The 22,380-nt window shown below is 40.7% G+C and overlaps 1 protein-coding gene across 2 annotated transcripts; it reads right to left on the minus strand.

The window, feature by feature from the left end:
* TMEM50A (transmembrane protein 50A) lies at positions 1 to 15,826 on the minus strand. Of its 2 annotated transcripts, XM_025278716.3 has the most exons (8): positions 15,668 to 15,826; positions 13,494 to 13,598; positions 11,712 to 11,824; positions 10,309 to 10,376; positions 7,832 to 7,924; positions 5,269 to 5,329; positions 2,650 to 2,738; positions 1 to 519 (listed from the first exon to the last, which is right to left on the minus strand). In XM_025278716.3, exons 2-7 carry the CDS (start codon positions 13,584 to 13,586, stop codon positions 2,681 to 2,683), a joined length of 486 nt encoding a protein of 161 aa, XP_025134501.1. In that variant the 5' UTR covers positions 13,587 to 13,598; positions 15,668 to 15,826; the 3' UTR covers positions 1 to 519; positions 2,650 to 2,680. The 2 variants fall into 2 exon arrangements, with proteins under 2 accessions (XP_025134501.1, XP_006078056.1); XM_006077994.4 differs by lacking the exon at positions 2,650 to 2,738 and having other exon boundaries at positions 15,668 to 15,825.
* Between the last annotated feature and the right edge of the window lie 6,554 nt (positions 15,827 to 22,380).

The raw sequence follows: 22,380 nt of genomic DNA on the forward strand, positions 1-22,380 counted from the left end.
TAGTTTTTAAAAACAAGAACGTGTTTATATTTCATCATTGTTTATAGTTCATCTGATATTTGACACAGAACAGGCCACATTTAAATAAACACATTAAATCTTCAGAACATTTTAATTGAAGTTTTGGACCTTGGATATGACAAATACTCATATAAGATGCTTCCGTGATTTCTTTTGTGATTTATTTTTATAAACATGATAAAATGTAATAAAAATTTCTCACGTGAAACACTTTTCTTCAACATTTTACAAGTTAATCAAATGTAATCAAATGTATATCACAATAGATTTTGCTGTGGTTGTTGTTTAAAGAGAGAGTTCTCATGATTTTAGTATTATACAAATTTAAGTTGAGAGAAAGAAGTTTAGAAAATGGCATTACAAAAGACTGGGAGTGAGTAGTAAAAAAGAAACCAAAACAAACAAAAACAAAACCCACGCAGGGCTGCTGGGCAGTGACGAATCAGAAGCTTTCACTGCCATAAGTCTTCAGTGCGGCCAAACTTAAAAACGAGTCCTCTGTGAAAAGAACAAGAAATATCACATGACTGGCTGAGTTTGGGGAAAAAAAAACGAAGAGAGATTTAGAATTGTGGGAAACTAGCAACAAAATAACTGATGAGCTGTATGGAAAAAACCCCTGAGATGTATCAGAACAGAAACTGATCGCTCTACGGTAGTAAGCTCTGCCGATTCACTCAGCTGTGCTGTTTACCACAAGCTATCCTGCAACCTGAACTTCCGCTGCCCCTCTTAAGAAGTTAACCAGCGTTTAGTGTGTGACCATTACATGTCTGATATCATCTATTTCCTTTAACAAGCCTTTTCTGAGTCAAGATGGCAGTGCGAGAAGCTAGGGTTATAAACGTAAAGATACAGGCCTGGCCTTCAAGTTGCTTATGCTCTTGATGACACAGCGTGGTAAGTAAAGGGGGTCAGGGGTGGGGAGAGGCATATATACCACATGTTAAGGGAGCAGGGAACGTATGGGGATTTATTATTTTTTTTTTAATATTTATTTATTTGGCTGTGCCAGGTCTTGGTTGTGATGTGGGATCTGGGATCTGGTTCTCCGACCAGGGACTGAACCCAGGTCGAACTCTGCATTGCAAGCGCAGTCTTAGCCACTGGACCACCAGGAAGTCCTGCGTGGGCATTTATTTTGCCTGAATGTGTCAGGAAAGGACTTACAGAGGCGGTGATATTAGAAGAACATGAAGGATAAGCAGGAGTTTGAATGGCAGGGTGGGAGAAGCAGGAGCTGGTGAGATGGTGAAGATGTTTTAGGGGAGGAAACAGTAGATCAAAAGGCAAAGAGAGGAAAAATAAAAAAGGCAAAGAGGAATAAAAGACCACCTCAGGCAAAGCCCCAGAGGTGGACGTGTCAGGAAATGTCCTCACAGAGCCTACACTCTGGGTTTTATTTTGGGAAGTGTCTATAGCTATTTTTTAAGGCTTCAATTTAAGAGGGCAGATGCATAAGAACACACACACACACACACGTTCGTTTGGGTTTTCCTGTATGATCTTATGGAAAAACCTGAACAAAGTTTTTGGCTAATTCATATATACCTTGATATAAATACCTCTGGTGTAGTAGAGCAGTGGAGAGTCCAATATGGCTAGAGTACAGTTTAAGAGACAAAGAGAATGAGAAATGGCAGCAGCCAGGATTTAGCAAGCCAATTGACCAGAGTGGCAAATTGCCCACAAGGGCCTGCGGGAGCCTCAGATGAGTCAGGCGGGTGGGCACCAGTCTGTGATCTACTAAAGGCAGCTTGGGCCCAGGCAATGCAGGAGCTGGGACTACGCAGAGATGCATCTCTGGGTAAAAGAAACAACTTCGGCTCCAGATGATTGCTGCTGAACCAGGGCCCAGGGTCGGCACATCCTCTAGTTTTTCAAGAATTCAGATTTTTAGGTAAAATACCTTCATTTTTAAATGTCAGCTCAAAAAAACAAAACAATACTGTTTTGAATTTTGCTGGATGGCCCCTAGTGGCAATCTCTTCTATCAAAGTGCTAGTCACTCAGTGGTGTCAGGCTTGTTTGTGACACCACGGACTGCAGCCCATCCGGCTCCTCTGACCGTGGAATTTCCCAGGCAAGAACACTGGAGTGGGCTGCCATTTCCTAGTGTTTTAGAACACTGATACAGGGAAACCGGACCCAAGAGAGATATCAGTCAAGAGTGTGAAGTGCCCATGAAAGGATGAGAATGGCCGAACCTAACGAAGGAAATGGACACAAAGAGAAGAGGGTTAAGACAATTCAGAAGCAAACTCATCAGGGCTTGGATGTTGGGGGGCTAAAGGCAAGGGAGAAGTGAAAAGTAGATACTACAATGGCATCTGCTGGTTTTCATTTGTTTTCTCATCTGTTTTCCAATTTCCAGTGTATACTTAAAGATATACACTCAGTCAAAATGGTCAATTTTAAAACGTTTCATAGGAAATTCCCTAGTGGTCCAGGGGTTAGGACTCTGCACTTCCAGGGGGCCTGGGTTTGCTCCCTGGTTGGGGAACTAACATCCTGTGAGCCGCTCAGCACAGCCAAAACAAAATAGGTTTCACAGGCCTTTATAAAGGGAAGCACTTGAGTGTTTTTTGATGAAAAAAAAAAAAAATGCAACCAGGAAGTCATCTATACCCTCTCATGGAATTCTCCTTTACAAAGGATTTCATAAACCTCCAAAAAGCGATTGATCTGTGTTCTTCCAGGTAATTTCAAAACTACTGCTACAAAAAAAAGAAAAACTAGAGTTAGGTATGAGGGGCCCCTACTCCACAGAGAGCTTAAAAGAGGCATGGCTTAACTTTAAGCCCTAGTCACCAGACGCAATCTGCAACCTTAAGAGTTTCTTAGGCAAGAATAGGTCCCTCTTGCGTTGTCAGATGGTTACCTTTGGTACTGATTTCTGTTTCTGATTTCTGAAACAACAGTTTCTAAATTTATTGCTAAGAACTGTTCTGTTATAAATCAAAAATGGTGGGCAATCTGCTACAACTATTCTGACAATGGTGTCTGTTAGTTGGATTTAACTTCTATTTGCTTACAGTATTTTCACAAAACCAAATTAGTTTTGGATTTAATGAGTACAATAGCAATACATGAGAAATTAACCAAACTTGTTGCATAGAAAAATAACGTTTTATAACTAACTTGAGACAAGCCAGCAACTGGTTTTTAAGGTTTTGTGAAATGTGATAACTACTGTATGAACTTATGTGTTTCTTCCCTCATTGGAAAAGATAAAATTTTCCCACAAATCTCTCAATCCTCTGGCTCCTCCTCCCTGCTTTGACAGAGGAACTTCTCTGCCAGAAATAGCATCTCAAGGTGGAACTTACTTTATCCTCCACCTCTGCTAGAGTAAATAATGATTATAACACAGAAGGCTGCTGTTTGCCCTTCCCTGGCTGGTTCTTGCTAAGTCCTCTCCCCACCACTCCATCCTGAAGCTTTTCTGACCCCTGCCTCTGACCCTGTTACGCTACCTTCCGTTGGCTGAAGTTGTGGGACACTGAATTCTCACGAGCACCTCTAACCCTGTGGAGATTCTGGAGTACTGAGCTCAGATTCCTGGTCCTTCTTTAAGGACGTTCAAGCCTCAGTGTTATAGCTTGAAAGGAAAAGAAATTCTAAACATCAACACTGTCCCTCTAATAAACACATGCTATAATACATCACCCTACAAAATAACAAATCTACCCATATTTACCAAATTTACATAACTTGGGGAATGAGGTTGGTTCACTTCCTATTTTTCAAGTACAGTGTTACATTCGTTAAAAAAAAAAAAAGAGGGCGGAGGGCAGGAAGGAAACAGAACTAATATTAAGCAACTGGTTGAAGACTCAACAAAGGAGAAAATGTTAATTAAACTCATTCGAAATTCCATCCTCCTGGAGCCTGAACTTCAGAGTCAGATAGCCTGAATTTTAGCCACATGGTCTGGAACATGATCTCTGTGCCTATTTCTCACATATAAAATGATGGTAACAATGGAGCCACCTTCAGAGTTTTGGGAATCAACTGGAAGCACACGTGTAACACACTAAGAATGGTGCCTTGCACATAAAAAGTGCTCAAGAAACTTTGGGCATTATTATTTTCTGCACAAAAATCAATGGCTTAACATTAGGGAAAAAACAAACAAACTCTTGGGTTTTCTCCACTAGTTTCAAGATGCAAGGTATGACCCAAAGAGGCTGTATATCTTGCCACATGTAAATTCACATTTTTCTTGTTTCTAAACTGATTTTATAAAATTGCAAAAATGCAATGTGGTGGAATGGAAAAAGTGTGAATACCAACTGCTGGCTATCGTTAAAGGTTAACTATTAGCATTCCATGAGTGGTTCAAGTAGACAGGGGTTATCTATTTCTTTTCAGGAGGTAGGTAGGAAGGGACAGTCTAGAATAGACTGTCCTAGAATATACAGCAGTTTTGTTTTTTTAAAAAAACCTTTTCTGGATTAAGGACATTTTTGAAAATTTGATGAAAGCCATAGGCTGTCTTCCCAGAAATAAACAGAAAAACCAATGTCTTGCACGCAGACATGTTTGGTGGTTCCCATTCTTTAGAAGCCTACCCATGGAATGGGAATTAAGAATTCCTAATACATAGGATAAAGAGAAGTTTCTGTTGTTTTTTTGGGAGATGGGGTGAAGAGGGAGGCTAGGGAAAGGGGAAAGGGCATGCCTTATATGTCCAGAAAAGAATGAACATTAGAAAAGATTAGTGATAAAAGTATTAAGGTTTTTAGGGTCTAAGTAATCTTTTAATTTGTCACTACATCAGAAGGATAAAAAAAGGTCAAGGCTTTACACCTCAAATATCACACACAAATTCTAGTGACACCAAGGACAGAAAGAACCATAAAATGCATCCAGAAACAAAATTTTAAGGAGAAATGGTTTTAAGCAGGCTTTCATTAAAAGCAACTGTTAGAGACATAAATTTTAAATGAACAGCGTCAGTGCTAGATAACTAAATCTACATGAATCACAATTCTTCATTAAAGGGGAGGTGGTGGCATTTAAAAAAAAAATCAATGTATGTTTCCAAGCTTGGCAGTAAACCAACCCACGTATTAAAAGTATCTGTCTCAGTCTCATTCTTCATATTTTATGACAATAACATGGGGGAGAGGCATTAGACAGGGGGAAATTAAGCAACTAAATACAGTAAATGACATAAAACTAAGTATTATTTTTAAAAAAGAAAAAAAAAAAGATAGGATGAAGAATGCAAAACAAACTTACCCAAAAAAGATGAAGGCATTTTGGAAAAATACAGCAATCCCAGGGTATACTATGGCTTTTTCTATAAAAGTAATTGTTAACAGTTAGAGGTGCATGATCTCAAAACATTCAGTTTCTGATAAACTGGTGAATATCAGTTTTCCTGCCTAACATAAATCGACTTTTCTGGCAACTATGATTGGTGTGGGTATTAAATGACACAGTACATATGAGAGTGTAGTTCTGGTTTAATAAACGGTAGCTTCCTTCATTTATTTAATAAATACCGAGCACATATTGTGTACTAGTGCTGCTGAATGTGCTGAGGATAATGCAGTAAATAAAACAGGCAAAATGTTCGCCTTCGTGGAGCTAAACACTGTTGAGATTAAGTAAGAAGAAAAAGTAAAGCAGGAAAAGTATTGGAAGTGTACTGAATGATGATATACAGGTGGCCAGAAAGACCTCATGGGAAGGTGACGCATGGAAAGGTATAAGGACACAAAGAAGTGAGGGCAGGAGCCGTGCGGAAGCAGCAGAACAGCAGCACAAAAGCCCTGGGCTGGGAGCACGCCTAGTACATCAGAGGAGTAGTCAAAGGGCCAAAGGGAGGGAAGCAGGAGTCAGGTCAAAGAAGGACGAGGCGCAGGGGGCGGGGGCGATGCAGATCCTGCACAGCTTCACAGTCGTGCTGAGGACTCTGGTTTTCAATCTGGGTGAGAGGACAAAAAATCACTGCAAGGTTTTGAGCAGAAAAGTGACTTGAGCTGACGCACTTCAGCAGGATCTTCTGGCTGCGGTGCTGACAGTAGACTGAAGCGGGGCGAGGGTGGGGAGGGGACACAAACAAGCTCTTTTAGGGAATCAGGCCACAGACTCTCATGGATGGAACCAGGGCGGGAGCAACACAAGAGATACAAAGTGCTCATATTCAGGATATACTTGAATAGCAGAATCAACAGAATTTGTGGATGGATTAGGCTGTGGGATGTAAGACAAAGAGGTGTCATCTTTGACAGGACTTAACCACCCACGTTTTGGGCCTAAACACCTGGATGAAGAAAGTAGCCACTAAGATAGGAAAGACTGCCAAAAGACCATTTTGTCCCGATTTTATCCTGGACTGAAGTCGAAATTCTCCTAAGTTTTTACTATTGGAGCTGTCAGTGATCACTCACTGACAAACCGAGGCGTGATGAATAGCAACTTTTCCTCCTAAGAGTTTTAAATTAATCTGACTACCAGAATAGCTGGTTTGCATAGGCCCTCTGTGCTAGAAAGCCACATTAAATACCCATTACCACTAGAATGACTCATAAAGATTCTATATAAAGGCACTTCATAAAATTACAGATTTGCTACTAATAATTCTCAAAGCATAACTTGGCTTCAGAAGCCTTTAGGAAAATAACTTCAAAGTCTATGAGATGAACACATTTCTACAAAAAGGGGCTCTGTATTAATAGTTGTTATTTAGGAAAGAAAAATTATCAGTAATTTTACTTTCCTCTTTGAGCACTTTTATATTCTCAGTTTTCTACAATGAATAAGAATTATGCAATTCACATGATAAAAAAGTAACACTTTTGTTTTTAAAATATGATGATGATAAATTTTGTAGCAGCAAGGGAATTTCGTATGATAGGCAAAAGGCTAGGTTCAAAATTATATTACAAACTATTTAAGAAACAAAAGAAACCAAAGAAAATATACCAAAATATTTAAGAGCAGTAAGATTATTAGTTTTTCTCTTTCTTTTCTATATTTTTAGTAACATGGTTTTATAATAAATTACATAAATAAAAGAACTATAAATATTTAAAACTGCCTATCATTCCTACCTGCAAGATTTAAAGAATTTGAATAAAAAAAAAAATCAGGAAACCAACTATTTTAATCCAAGAAATTACATCTTATCCAACAAAGTGAAGTGTTAAAATATGAGCTAGATTAGATTTCTGCTGGTCTGGTTTGGCAAATCATTAATATTTTATTTTTTACTATGATAAGCATAGTCGATTTTACCTAGAATACTGAATGAATTTCATATTTTTCTGGGGTCCCTCAAGGCAAAAATTCAACCAGGGACCTAAGAGTAGGTCTCTTCCTAGCTAGTCTCAAACTGGCCTTATATAGCAGATATGCATTAAGTGTTAATTCACTTTTTTATCTAATAAGAAGATGATATATTATCAAGGAGGCTGAGCTCAATAAATTTCAAATCTAGGATGTTAAAGCTTTGCCTGCATATTATTCAGCAAGTCAAGACTTGCCAAATAGCTGGACAAGATATGTGTTCTGCTTTTGAGGTTTTTGAAAGTCAAACAGAAACAAGGTATGGAGCTGTGTCCCATTCCTTCCAGGCTCTAGATGAGAAGAAAAAATACAGGAGAAAGGAATACTAAAAACAGAGCAAACAAACAAAACAAATACAAATTTAGATTAGGGAGGGGGGTTCCTGGGCACAAATGCATCGCTAGTAGTTGGCTGAACTATACAAAGAAAACTATTCTAAAAAAAAACAACTTTAATGCAAAATTTCAAAATTCCATTGAAGTAAAAGGTAAACCGCGTTTTCTCTTACCTTTAGCAACATACCCTCCAAAAAGAATCCACATCGATGCAATCAGAGAGCCAAAGGCCAGCATGAAACCAATGAACAGCCAAATGCGAGCACCTTAAGAGAAATAGTATTTTACCAGAATTGTTTCTTCTATGGCAGCACTCAGTTCAATCAGCTTTTCAAAAGAAGACAAAAACCCAGAGAGAAAAACATGTGCAGTTGCCATCAGAGTCTAAAGCAAGAACAGTGGGAACTGTGCTAAGGACAGTCAGTGTGGACGCTGGCCATTTCCCTGTTGACTTTTGTCTTTACATTCTAAGTGCCTGCTGCTGCTGCTAAGTCACTTCAGTCGTGTCCAACTCTGTGCGATCCCATAGACAGCAGCCCACCAGGCTCTGCCGTCCCTGGGATTCTCCAGGCAAGAACACTGGAGTGGGCTGCCATTTCCTTCTCCAGTGCATGAAAGTGAAAAGTGAAAGTGAAGTCGCTCAGTTGTGTCTGACTCTTTGCGACCCCATGGACTGTAGCCCACCAGGCTCCTCCATCCACAGGATTTTCCAGGCAGGAGTACTGGAGTGGGGTGCCATAGCAGCAACACGGAAAGACAATCAACTTACAAATCACATTTATATAATATTTATGAAGATTTACTATAAAATAAACAGAGTCATGGCATCCAGTCCCATCACTTCATGGCAAATAGATGAGGAAACAATGGAAACAGTGACAGACCTTATATCCTGGGCTCCAAAATCACTGCAGATGGGGACTGCAGCCCATGAAATTAAAAGACGCTTGCTCCTTGGAAGAAAAGCTATGACCAACCTAGACAGCATATTAAAAAACAGAGACGTTGCTTTACCCACAAAGGTCCGTCTAGTCAAAGCTATGGTTTTTCCAGTAGTCATGCATGGATGTGAGAGTTGGACTATAAAGAAAGCTGAGCACCAAAGAACTGATGCTTTTGAACTGTGGTGTTGGAGAAGACTTATGAGAGTTCCTCGGACTGCAAGGAGCTCAAATCAGTCAATCCTAAAGGAAATCAGTCCTAAATATTCATTGGAAGGACTGATACTGAAGCTGAAACTCCAATACTTTGGCCACCTGATGGGAAGAACTGAGTCACTGGAAAAGACCCTGATTCTGGGAAAGATTGAAGGTGGGAGAAGGGGATGACAGAGGATGAGATGGTTGGATGGTACCACCGACTTGATGGACACAAGTTTGAGTAAGCTCTGGGAGTTGGTGATGGACAGGGAAGCCTGGCGTGCTGCAGTCCATGCGGTCGCAAAGAGACACAACTGAGCAACTGAACTGACTGACTGAAACAGAGTCATTAGCTCGCCTAAAGAATTTGAATTCTGAGATGAGTTTATTTAATTAGAACAAATGCATTTTAATAAAAACCCCGCCTTGCTCAATAAAACACAGCAAATATTGTTATATGTAAATTTCTGATTTCATACCCAAGATATAAAACAATAGTTCCGAAATAATAAGCTCTTACAGATGTGATATGATACACAAATACAACCAGCTCTGGACCCCCAGAGCTGTGCTAACATTTATCTCTTCATTTAGATTTTACAAGGTCACAGTATATCAGTATATCTGTATTGCTTCTACTTAAGTTCATCTATTGATAACAGAGAGTGAACCAGAGGGAGTCTGAAAACACAGACCAGAATTGACCACTGCAGTTCTTTTTATTTCATTAGGGCGGGGGGAAAAAAAGTCACCTGAAACTTGCCTATATTCAGGTTTATTTTTGTATGGATATAAATTTACCATTTAAAATGCTCAATAAGTATCTGTCTCCTCAAATCTTTGACTAAATTGGACTCTACAGGAAGCTGTGCTACACACATCCTGTACTCTGCCTACCTTGGGCACATGGCCATGGGGTCCAGGGCACATGAGCTCCTTAGGGCAGAAAGGCAGGCCTGGGTGAATCTAAGCACTACAACTCTATTATCCTATTCAGTTTTGCAAGATTAAAAGAGTTCTGGAGACTGGCTGCACAATAAAAATGGATGTACTTACTACTGAACTGTACAGTTAAAAATAGTTAATTTTGTGTATTTTGAAACATGCCAAAAACTATGAATCTAAGCTGTAGCAAAATGCTAATTCAATCAAGTAAGGTTGGCAAAAAAGGGAAGAAAATAATTTATATAGTAAAGCTTCAAGTACTAGAAAGTCTATTTTGCACTCTGCATAATGCATTCTTTATTATATACTGTTTTTACTATATACTGTATACATTTATATCTATACAGTACTATTACTGGACAGGGTTATATACTCAAAACTTTGTATTCTGAACTATTTGGCAACCATTGACCAAATGTGACTTTTACCTTAGGCCTTGGAACCTACAACCTCTCCTGAGACACATCTCCATCTTATACCCGATCTGAAGAAGTCAGACAAGTGGCCCTTCCGTGTATACTTCTTATTTTAAGAGTGTACAGTACGATGCTCTTTGCATCTTTTACCTGTTTGACCCAGGCAGCCTTCACTGTAACTGTCACCTCGGACTTGTCCATTTGATACTGCATTAATCCTGCGTGAACAGAGCAAACCAAGAGATCAGCGTCTCTGACTCGAAGAGGAAATTCTCCATGACATCAAACTGCCAGGTACAATAGGCTGCTGTTGTTGAGTTGCTAAGTCAGGTCCAATTCTTTGCCACCCCAATAGACTGCAGCATGCCAGGCTTCCCTGTCCTTCACTATTTCCTGGAGTTTGCTCAAATTCATGTCCATTGAGTTGGTGATGCTATCTAACCATGCTGCTGCTAAGTCGCTTCAGTCGTGTCCGACTGTGTGCGACCCCATAGACGGCAGCCCACCAGGCCCCTCCGTCCCTGGGATTCTCCAGGCAAGAACACTGGAGTGGGTTGCCATTTCCTCCTCCAATGCATGAAAGTGAAGTCGCTCAGTCATGTCCGACTCTTAGCGACCCCATGGACTGCAGCCTACCAGGCTCCTCCGTCCATGGGATTTTCCAGGCAAGAGTACTGGAGTGGGGTGGCATTGCCTTCTCCAGCTATCTAACCATAGAGTTCTGCAAATTTAAGTCTTCAGGAGTCTTGAATAGTGGGTTCATACAACAATAGGCAAGGCTCCTCAATCAGTATCCTGTAAAGCACTGGATATAGTCCCCAGACCAGCAGAATTAGCATCAGCTAGACATGCTTTAAAATGAGAATTCCCTGCTTCTACCCCAAGTTTATTGAAGCAGAAATTCTGGGTGTAGGACCCAGCAATCTGAATTTGAACAAATCCTTTAGATGATTCTGATTCTTGTCAAAATTTGAGAATGAAATTCTTAGAATTATATCTTGCTAAGATTGGAATGATCTTTAGCTTGGTCCTATCTAGTTTTCTGTTTGTACACATCAGACATACTCAGCATGAAGAGATGCAAGCGGTAAAATCTTGCTCTGTCAATCCCTGACACATGTTCCAAACATAAAAAGTCTTTCACTGAGCTTCACAGAATACCACTGTAAATTGAGACAGCCTTGCTTTCTTTAGAAGTCTGCTCTGGGGACTTTCCTGCCTATTCAGTGGCTAAGCCCCTACACTCCCAGTGTATTTGGGGGCGGGGGTGGGGTGGGGGGCTGGGTTCAATGCCTGGTCAGGGAACTAGATCCCACATGCTGCAACTAGAGTTCCCATGCTGCAACTAAAGAGCCAGCTCAGCCATATAAGCAAATATTAAAACAAGAAGAACAGAAAAGAGGACCGCTGTTTTTTCTTCTTGAGTCCTTCTCTATGATCTGATGTTTCAACCACAACCCATATGTTAATTTGGTAATATTTAAAAATCTTAACTCTACTCAACTATATGTAAAACATATTTCTCTTGTGACAATCTGTGCAATGATACTTACATTAAGAAGGCTACGGTTGCTATAACACCACACGCGTGGTAGGAATGGTTGAATTCGTCCATGCGGGGATAAATGACAGCTGCATCTATGATAATCCACCAGCCTGTAAAAAACTAAGACAAACCACAGGAGGAGAAATGACAGTCACTTCATATCTTACTGGCTAAAAAGCAAAGAATCTGAGTGAAGAGATCCCTTCTAATAAAGTCCAAAATTTTCTTAAATGTTCCAGCAGTTTCTTGCATATAATTAGCACTTGGCTTAGTATCTACTGAAAGATTAGATACCCTAAAGTCCCACAGCTATTATTTATTAACACAAACTTCTTTTCTAAGATGATTACAATCATTCTTTTATATTGTCATTTAAAAAGTCTGTGATCTCATTTTTGTGAACTAGAAGTAAATTATATTTCATGGCAGGAGAAAGGAAAAAAGTCATTTAGACTTGAACTGACAAGAGGAGTGGCCTGTTGCTGATGATAAAAGCCTCCAGAAAGATATTATTGAAAATGAAAAAAACAGTACTCAAAATAATATGGGGAATAATTATTATTGATAGAATTTTAACTAGTCTCTCGGTGCTGTGAAATAAAAATGTGCCGTGCAGTACTGCTTTCTCTTTTGATGAACTATAGTGCAGTCTACAGATGGTTTCAGGCCTGATGCTAAATTCAATTAAAACACAAAATGATAATTTATTTTAATTGAATTTGGCTCTGGACATTATCAAGGGCAAACATAAAATGAAAAAAGACATTAAAACTGCATAAATACTTTTTATCACTTGAGCAGACACTTACAATAAGATGATATTAACCAAATTCTGACATGTAATTTAGCAGATTTGGAAAGTAATCCCCTTCTCCATCCCCACTTCCAACCTTGACCTAGTTAGCTCTGGGAACTGCCATCTTTAGGCAACTATTTATAAATAACTATTTTAGGTTAATCAAATTATTTTTATCAGGTTACAGACAGATCTATATTAATGACATTTTTACTGGGTAGCACAAGTATTCTTTTGCCTTTTTTTTAAAACCCTTTGAACCCAACATACTCAAGATATTTTCTTCAGAGACTAAAATTCAAAGCTTTTTTTTTTTTTATATATAAGAGCAGAATTTCTATATTAGTTTTATATTTTGACATTACTCTGGAAAAATTTAGGACAATTATTTTTCATAGATTATAACTGTCAAGAGGCTAAGCAAAGAGACGTATTTAAACTTAGATTTTTGTTTGTTTACTTAAAATTCACTCTTTAGAGTATATGTCAACATTAGAGCACAAAAAAAATCACATGCCTTGAAGGATTTGTAATATAAATAAGAATTTTATCTTATAAATTACTTCTAAACAATATATTTTAATGAGCACTTTATTTATCTAATGAGACTGAAAAGTTAAGTTATGGAGAAATGCAGTCATATCTTTTGAATGGTTTTGACCTGATTGTTTCTTGAACACTTCTTGGTAACTTCATGTACTCATTAAGAAGAGGCATGATCCATGTTGTGAATAAATACATAAAATATACTCTCACTATATTATGTTTTATGCAGTAAAAGAAAAATAATATCAAATTTTAAGCCATAATGTCAACTCTTTAAATGGAATACCTAAATCCTCTCATAAATAAAAATATCAACATTTATTTTTAAAAATTCAGTGGTCAAAGATAAAATAAATAGTACATACTTAAAGAAATCACACAGAACTCAAAATACATAAAAACAAACACATCAAATTAAGGAAGGCCCAGATGATCAAGGACACTTACTAGAACACCGGCAGCAATGGAAGCAATAGTATTGCGCTTTTCCCCCCAGTCGATGCACTCTGAGCACCTCAAGCCTTCCAGAAATCCAGACATTTTTTCAGGTCACTTAAACAAACAAATAAAACTAACTTAATATAGTACTTCTAGTGAATTGCTTCAAATCTGACTTATGTCTCTAGAAAATAACAGTTTAGGAATAATTTAATAAAAATGAAGTTACAAATACTTTATTTGCTACATATACTTCAGAATATTTGAGATTCAAGTTTCGATCAATTTCCACAAAACTCTGGAAAACAAAGTGTGGACTCAGTTGTTGTGGTTTTTTTTTTTTTTTTTTTCAATTTAAAGGATGATTTTAAGCAAAAGTGGGTATCTAAATATTGGAAAAAAATTATAATGATTATTAACTTTAATTCTTAACTAAGTTATTATGTGCTTTAGATATTTAGAGTCCAGGAACACTTACACAGTGAAGAGACAAATGATAAAATTTTGGTTCTGAGTTAAAGTATGGACTCAGATGAAAAATATTTCTCTTAGCAATTTACACATTTTATCTATAACATGTTTCTTCACATCGAGTCCTTTCACTTCATTATTTTTTTCCAAGCCTGTCTTTTGGCTTCATTTCTATGTAAAAGTGAAAGTGAAAGTCACTCAGTCGTGTCCGACTCTTCGAAACCCCATGGACTATACAGTCCATGGAATTCTCCAGGCCAGAATCCTGGAGTAGGTAGTCTTTCCCTTCCTCAGGGGATCTTCCCAACCCAGGGATCAAACCCAAGTCTCCCGCATTGCAGGCATAATCTTTACCAGCTGAATCATAAGGGAAGCCCTCTATGTAAAGAACAGCCGTTTCATTTTAATAATCTCTACCTCTAACATGTTTTTCAGCCAAAAAAAAAAAAAGGCACAAAATTGAAGTCAATATTAATGCAGACCATTCAAAAAGGAAAAAGGGAATAAAGAAAGGACAGGAAAGGAAGGAGGGGCTTCCTCGATGGATCAGAGGGTAAAGAATCTGCCTGCAATGCGGGAGACCACAGGAGGGCGGGTTGGAGCCCTGGGTCGGGAAGATACCCTGGAGGAGGAGGGCATGGCAACCCACTCCAGTATTCTTGCCTGGAGAATCCCATGGACAGAAGAGCCTGGTGGGATACAGTCCAAAAAGTCGCAGTCAGACACGACTGAGCGACTAAGCCCGCGCGGGCACACACACACACACACACACACACACGAAAGGAAGGATGAAACGAAAGGAAGAAAAAGGAATCCACTGCTAAATTACCACGGATAATTGCCATAGACAATTACACAAAACATTCCTTTGAGCTGGGCTATACAGACCCGGTGTGAGACATATCCATATTATCTCTGTCTCAGAATATGAAAAAGCCTGCCTTAAGTGTAAATTGTTAATAATCAAGCAAACATCCAAATTTCTACAGTGAATCTTAACCTCTATGAAGCTACTCTGTAGTTGACAACCGGGGTTGTTACAAAAGTAATGAATCCAGTTGGAAACTCCCTTTTAAAAATTAAATTAAAAGCTGTGCTAATAGGACTTGAGGACAAGTCTAATTTTGAAAATTAACTTAAAAAAAAATTCTTCCTTAGGAGGAACAGCAATCCAGTATCTTTTGCTTTCGATCTACCCCGATGACGCCACCCCGAATCCTCCGTTTTTCTTTGGTTTAGACCCGCACACTCAACCCCAAACTCCGCCCCTCCAGATTCCGGGGATGTGAGGTGTAGAGGGTGGCCAGCGACTGGGAAGACGTGGGAACCAGATCTAGCTCTTCTAGCTCGGCCATGTCCCTCTCCGAGGGGACCAGCCGGCTTAAACTCCTTCCCGGGTGTCAGCTTCCGCAGATCTGAAGTAGCGGAGGCGGGGGGGGGAGGAGCATGGTGATTTTCGATTTTCAGGGATCCTGCGACGTCCAGGGGAGGGCACTGTCCGGAGCGCGGAGGTGGTCGCCCTCTCCCGCCCCCGGCCGAAAACAGGTCAGCAGTAAGTAGGCAGGAAAGAAGGGTCCAGCAAGGCGCTGGCTTGAGCCTGCAGCTTCCCCAAGAGGATGGACGCAATGACCCAGGCAGCATCAGCCGGGCAGACGGTTCCGGCCTCAATCGGCCGGCCCCTCCCCTTCCCCCGACTCCGGCCTGGTACTTACAGTTTTAAATCCAGCCTGGCCGGTGCAGTAAGTCCGGAGCCCGCTACCCCTCCAGGTTCCAGCCAAGAAAACAAAACACCCAAAGGCCGCCGGATACCCGGATGGAGCAGCCCCGCCCCCAGGGCTCGGTCGCGCATGCGGAGACGGGGCAGAGAGAGCCGGGCTTGGGTAAAGAGGAGGACCGGCTGGAGGAGGGCCGGGGAGAGCCACGCCCACCGCGCGGAGTCTCCGCTTACGCGCCCCCGGGCCGCCTCGCTGTTCATGTCAGTTCAGTTCAGACCAGACGCTCAGTCGCGTCCAACGCTTTGCGACCCCGTGGACTGCCAGGCCTCCCTGTCCATCACCAACTCCCGGAGTTCACTCAAACTCATGTCCACTGAGTCAGTAATGCCATCCAACCATCTCATCCTCTGTCGTCCCCTTCTCCTCCCGCCTTCAATCTTCCCAGCATCAGGGTCTTTCAAATCAGTCAGTTCTTCGCATCAGGTGGCCAAAGTATTGGAGCTTTAGCATCAGTCCTTCCAATGAATATTCAGGACTGATTTCCTTTAGGATTGACTGGATTGATCTCCTTGCAGTCCAAGGGACTCTCAAGAGTCTTCTCCAACACCACAGTTGGAAAGCATCAATTTTTGGAAAGTCAGCTTTCTTTATACTCCAACTCTCACATCCATACATGATTACTGGAAAAACCATAGCTTTGACTATACAGACATTTGCCGGCAAAGTAATGTCTCTGCTTTTTAACATGCTGTCTAGGTTTGTCTTCCAAGGAGCAAGCATTTTTTAATTTCATGGCTGCGGTCACCTTCTGCAGTGATTTTGGAGCCCAAGGAAATAAAGTCTTTCACTGTTTCCACATCTATTTGCCATGAAGTGATGGGACTGGATCCCATGATCCTCATTTTTGGTAGCTGTTCCCTTCCTCAGGAGATCTCCCCAACCCAGGGATTGAACCCAGGTCTCCCACATTGCAAGTGGATTCTTTACCAGCTGAGCCACCAAGGAAGTCCAAGAATACTAAAGTGGGCAGCCTATCCCTTCTCTAGTGTATCTTCCCGACCAAGGAATCAAACCAGGGTCTCCTGCATTGCAGGTGGATTCTTTACCTGCTGAGCTAGTTTGTTAACATGATACTAAGTCCTGGAAATGCTCAAAATTGGCATTAAGAAATATACTGAAAAGACCCTGCTTTGCAGAAAGTTTTCACTTTCATCTCAAGTTCAAAGGATTTGTTAACAAAATAAGCCCCTCTTTCTCTACAAATAGATAATATTAATACTTATTAGAAAATTATCTAGCTTACTTTCAATATACTAACATTAAAAGAAAAGAGAACTAATAATAGAGGATACATCACCAAATAGGATTTTGACCAGCATACAGACTTAAACAGTGCTGGGAAGTCCCGTGACAGCACATCTGGAATCCCAGTTGGGAAAAGGTACTAGGCAGCACTCCTTGGGGTGAGGCTTGAAAAACTGCAGTTTGGAGTTCTCACTTATAATCCCAGGACATAAACTGATATCATCATCAATTTGTAAGCAAATTGCAGCTCTGGTTTCTTGTTAATGCTGTTTGTTTTGTCCTGTGAAACTTGGAATGTTGTTAAGCCTGGGGCTTCGTTTACCAGACCCCTCTAGGGGCTCAACAATCTCAAGATTCATCCCCTGTCTTATCTATGGTGCTACAAGGGTTGCACCCACCTCAGGCAGTCCAGGAAGGTTAACAAACAAGATCAGAAGCCTGCTCTGCTTTGTCTCTGAAGTCTGAACAAGATTATCTATTCCAGTTCATTCCCGGGGTTGGGAAGATCCCCTGGAGGAGGGCATGGCAACCTGCTCTAGTATTCTTGCCTGGAGAATCCCTTGGACAGAGGAGCCTGGAGGGCTACAGTCCATAGGGTTACAAAGAGTCCGACACGACTGAAGTGACTTAGCGCGCACAGACACTACTCCGGCCTCAAAGATCCGGGGACTAGTTTTGCCTTGTGTGCCCATTTTGTTAATAGGCTTCACCCAGAGCTCCATGGTTTGTTACAGGAACATAAATTAGAATTGGAAGTCACTTCCCTCCCAGAGCTTCAACATTTTGCTGAACATTTTGAAAGAACAGTAGAACAGAAAAAGGCTATCAGGCAAATGAATTCAAGGTAACAATCCTGACCCAACTTCAAGAGGTACATTCCTACTCCATGTTTTGACCCTATTGGTAGAGACACTTGTAATCATAAGGGACATTGGTAGATTGGCCCACTTTTAACAATCCAGTTGCCCTATAAGAGAGCCCACAACTCCCAGATTCTTGTGATGACTGTCAACAATGATAAGGCTCCAAGAAGTTGCCCAGTAAGCTACTTTCAATAATTCCTTTAACTTAAGAATGAAAATTAAAGTAAACTTAAATAGAGAATTTCTACCATATTGATAGATACCAGAGCAGCTCTATTTACTTATTTATTTTCTTTCTTTTTTTTTTGGCTGTTTCACATGACTGGCAGGATCTCAGTTCCGCATGAGAGAATGAACCCAGGCCATGGCAGTGAAAGTCTGGACTCCTAACCACCAGGGCCCCAGGGAGCTCCTTCCACCCCCCACCCCCCAACTCTATTTACTTTAAAACTGTCAAGGCGGCTTCCCTGGTGGCTCAGCAGTAAAGAATCTACCTGCCAATGCAGAAGACATGGGTTAGATCTCTGGTCAGGGAGGAAGATCCCACATGCCGCAGAGCAGCTAAGCCCATGTGCCACAACCATTAAGCCTGTGCTCTGGAGCCTGAGAACCATAACTACTGAAGCCTGCACTGCAATGAGAAGCCCACAAACCGCAACTACAGAGTAGCCCCCACTTGCCACAACTAGAGATAAGCCTATGCAGCAATGAAGACCCAGCACAGCTAATACACAAATAAAAAATTTAAAAATATTAAAACAAAAAGAAACAAAGCCACATGATACATGAAGAACTTCCTCAAAGTAATGTCAAGTTCCAAGAATTCCTTTATTGGAACCCATAACTGTTGGCTCTTTCTCTGAAAGTGATATTTTACTATTATATGATACTACCCCTGTGAATTTCCTAGGTACAGGTATTCACTATTTATTTATACAGCTATTTACTATTTACAATAGTCAAGATGTGGGAGCAACCTAAATGTCCATCGACAGTTGAATGGATAAGAAGTTGTGGTTTGTGTACGCACAGCACATAAACGCACCCGCCCCAATGGAATATTACTCATCCGTAAAAAAGAATGAAGTCATGCCATTTGCAGCAACACGGATGGACCTAGAGATTATCATACTGAGTGAAATAAGTCAAACAAAGACAAATATCATATCATATCACTTATATATGGAACCTTAAAAAAATGATACAAATGAACTTATTTACAAAACAGAAATGGGCTTCCCTGATAGCTCAGTTGGTAAAGAATCCACCTCCAATGCAGGAGACCCAGGTTCAGGCTACCCACTCCAGTATTCTGGCCTGGAGAATTCCTTGGACAGTCCTTGGGGTTGCAAAGAATCGGACACCACTGAGTGACTTTTTCTTTCATTTTTGCTGTCACAAAATAGTAATAGGCTCACAGAAAACAAATTTACGGTTAGCAAAAGGGAAAGGAAGAGAGAAGGAATAATTTAGGAGTTTGGGGTTAAGAGATACAAACTACTATACACAAATAGATAAACAATAGGACCTACTATGACACAGGGAACTACATTCAATATCTTGTAATAAACTATAATGGAAAAGAATCTGAAAAAGTATATATCCGTAAGTGAATCACTTTGCTGTATACCTGAAACTAACACAACATTGTAAATGAACTATACTTCAATAAAAAGTTGTTTGTTTTGGGTAGAGGGAAGGCCGGCTTTCTGCATTATAAAGCCATGTAAAATTTTCATCAGGAGAAATAACCTTAGAATTTCCAGACTCATCTGACACTGAGGCATTATGTATTCTCCAAGCCCAAACTGATTGTCCTGAGGAGACTACTGAATTCCATAAAGTAAGGATGCTATTTGGCCACCTGATGAGAAGAACTGATTCACTGGAAAAAACCCTGATGCTGCGAAAGATTGAAGGCAGGAGGAGAAGGGGACAATGGAGGATGAGATGGTTGATAGCATCACTGACTCAATGGACATGGGTTTGGATGGACTCCAGGAGTTGGTGATGGACAGGGAAGCCTGGCGTGCTGGAGTCCATGGGGTTGCAAAGAGCTGGACATGACTTAATGGCTGAACTGAACTGAGCTGATATATATCTCTGAAATCCCTCATACTCCATGGGGCTCTTCCATGGATGTGGAAACAATAAAAAGTCCCAAGCTCATTAAAATTCAGAATGATCCTTCTAAACCACTTCCTAATTCACCTCAGTACTCCTTGAAGCCTGAAGCCATACACAGGCTCACCCATATAACAGAAGATGTAGTAAGTCAGAGGCTTATTATCCCCTGTATCAGTTCTTGGAGTGTTCCTATCTTGCCTTTAAAGAAACCCTGCAGACTAGGATGGAGATTTGTTTTGTTTTGTTTTGGATGGAGATTTGTGTAAGACCCTAGAGCCGTAAGCAAAAGCCATTGTGATACTGAAGTTTCTAGGGGTACCAAATCTAATTACTTTGTTGGCAAATATACTAGCTGAGTCCAACTGCTTTAGTAGTTGTAGACTTATGCTCTGCTTTCTTCAGCATCCTTTTGGACAAAGTAAGTCTATGTTTGCTTTTACTTGGAGAAACCAGAGTCTTACTGGCCAGCAGTGCATCAGGGGTTTACTCAGGCTTGCTCATACTCTTCACAAATTTAACATTGGGATTTTAATACTCTTCCGGAAGTTCTCAGAGACTCTGCCTTGATTTAATATGTAAATGATATGCTTCTTTGTTCCTCATCCCTGGAGAAATCAGGAATCAATTCAACATATCTGTTACAATGACTGGCTTATAAAAGCTGTAGTTAAGTCACTCAGTAGTGTCCAACTCTTTGTGACCCCATGGACTGTAGCCTACCAGGCTCCTCCGTCTATGGAATTTTCCAGGCGAGACTACTGGAGTGGGTTGCAATTTCCTACTCCAGGGGATCTTCCTGACACAGGGATGGAACCTGGGTCTCCCACACTGCAGGTAGACTCTTTACCAACTGAGCCACCAGGGGCTCCTATAAAAAGCTGTAAGACCTCAAGAAAAGCCTCAGTTCTCAAAAGAGGTAGTTCATTATCTAGGTCATGAATTCTCTGCAAAAGGAATCTTTCTGTCTTTCAGTTCAGTTCAGTTCAGTCGCTCAGTTGTGTCCGACTCTTTGCGACTCCATGAATTGAAGCATGCCAGGCCTCCCTGTCCATTACCAACTCCCAGAATTCACTCAAACTCACATCCATCGAGTTGGTGATGCCATCCAGCCATCTCATCCTCTGTCGGCCCCTTCTCCTCCTGCCCCCAAAACCTCCCAGCATCAGAGTCTTTTCCAATGAGTCAACTCTTCGCATGAGGTGGCCAAAGTACTGGAGTTTCAGCTTTAGCATCATTCCTTTCAAAGAAATCCCAGGACTGACTGATCTCTTTAGAATGGACTGGTTGGATCTCCTTGCAGTCCAAGGGCCTCTCAAGAGTCTTCTCCAACACCACAGTTCAAAGGCATCAATTCTTTGGTGCTCAGCCTTCTTCACAGTCCAACTCTCACATCCATACGTGACTACTAGAAAAACCATAGCCTTGACTAGACGGACCTTTGTTGGAAAAGTAATGTCTCTGCTTTAAAATATGCTGTCTAGGTTGGTCATAACTTTCCTTCCAAGGAGTAAGCTTCTTTTAATTTCATGGCTGCAATCACCATCTGCAGTGATTTTGGAGCCCCCAAAAATAAAGTCTGACACTGTTTCCGCTGTTTCCCCATCTATTTCTCATGAAGTGATGGGACCAGATGCCATGATCTTCGTTTTCTGAATGTTGAGCTTTAAGCCAACTTTTTCACTCTCCTCTTTCACTTTCATCAAGAGGCTTTTTAGTTCCTCTTCACTTTCTGCCATAACGGTGGTGTCATCTGCATATCTGAGGTTATTGATATTTCTCCCGGCAATCTTGATTCCAGCTTGTGCTTCTTCCAGCCCAGTGTTTCTCATGATGTACTCTGCATAGAAGTTAATAAGCAGGGTGACAATATACAGCCTTGACGTACTCCTTTTCCTATTTGGAACCAGTCTGTTGTTCCATGTCCAGTTCCAACTGTTGCTTCCTGACCTGCATACAGGTTTCTCAAGAGTCAGGTCAGGTGGTCTGGTATTCCCATCTCTTTCAGAATTTTCCACAGTTGATTGTGATCCACACTGTCAAAGGCTTTGGCATAGTCAATAAAGCAGAAATAGATGTTTTCCTGGAACTCTCTTGCTTTTTCAATGATCCAGCAGATGTTGGTCATTTGATCTCTGGTTCCTCTGCCTTTTCTAAAACCAGCTTGAACATCTGGAAATTCACTGTTCACATATTGCTTAAGCCTGGCTTGGAGAATTTTGAGCATTACTTTACTAGCATGTGAGATGAGTGAAATTGTGCGGTAGTGTGAGCATTCTTCGGCATTGCCTTTCTTTGGGATTGGAATGAAAACTGACCTTTTCCAGTCCTGTGGCCGCTGCTGAGTTTTCCAACTTCACTGGCATATTGAGTGCAGCACTTTCACAGCATCATCTTTCAGGATTTGAAAGAGTTCAA

This window comes from Bubalus bubalis, chromosome 2, assembly GCF_019923935.1.
Source record: "Bubalus bubalis isolate 160015118507 breed Murrah chromosome 2, NDDB_SH_1, whole genome shotgun sequence".
In the NCBI taxonomy this organism is placed as follows: domain Eukaryota; kingdom Metazoa; phylum Chordata; class Mammalia; order Artiodactyla; family Bovidae; genus Bubalus; species Bubalus bubalis.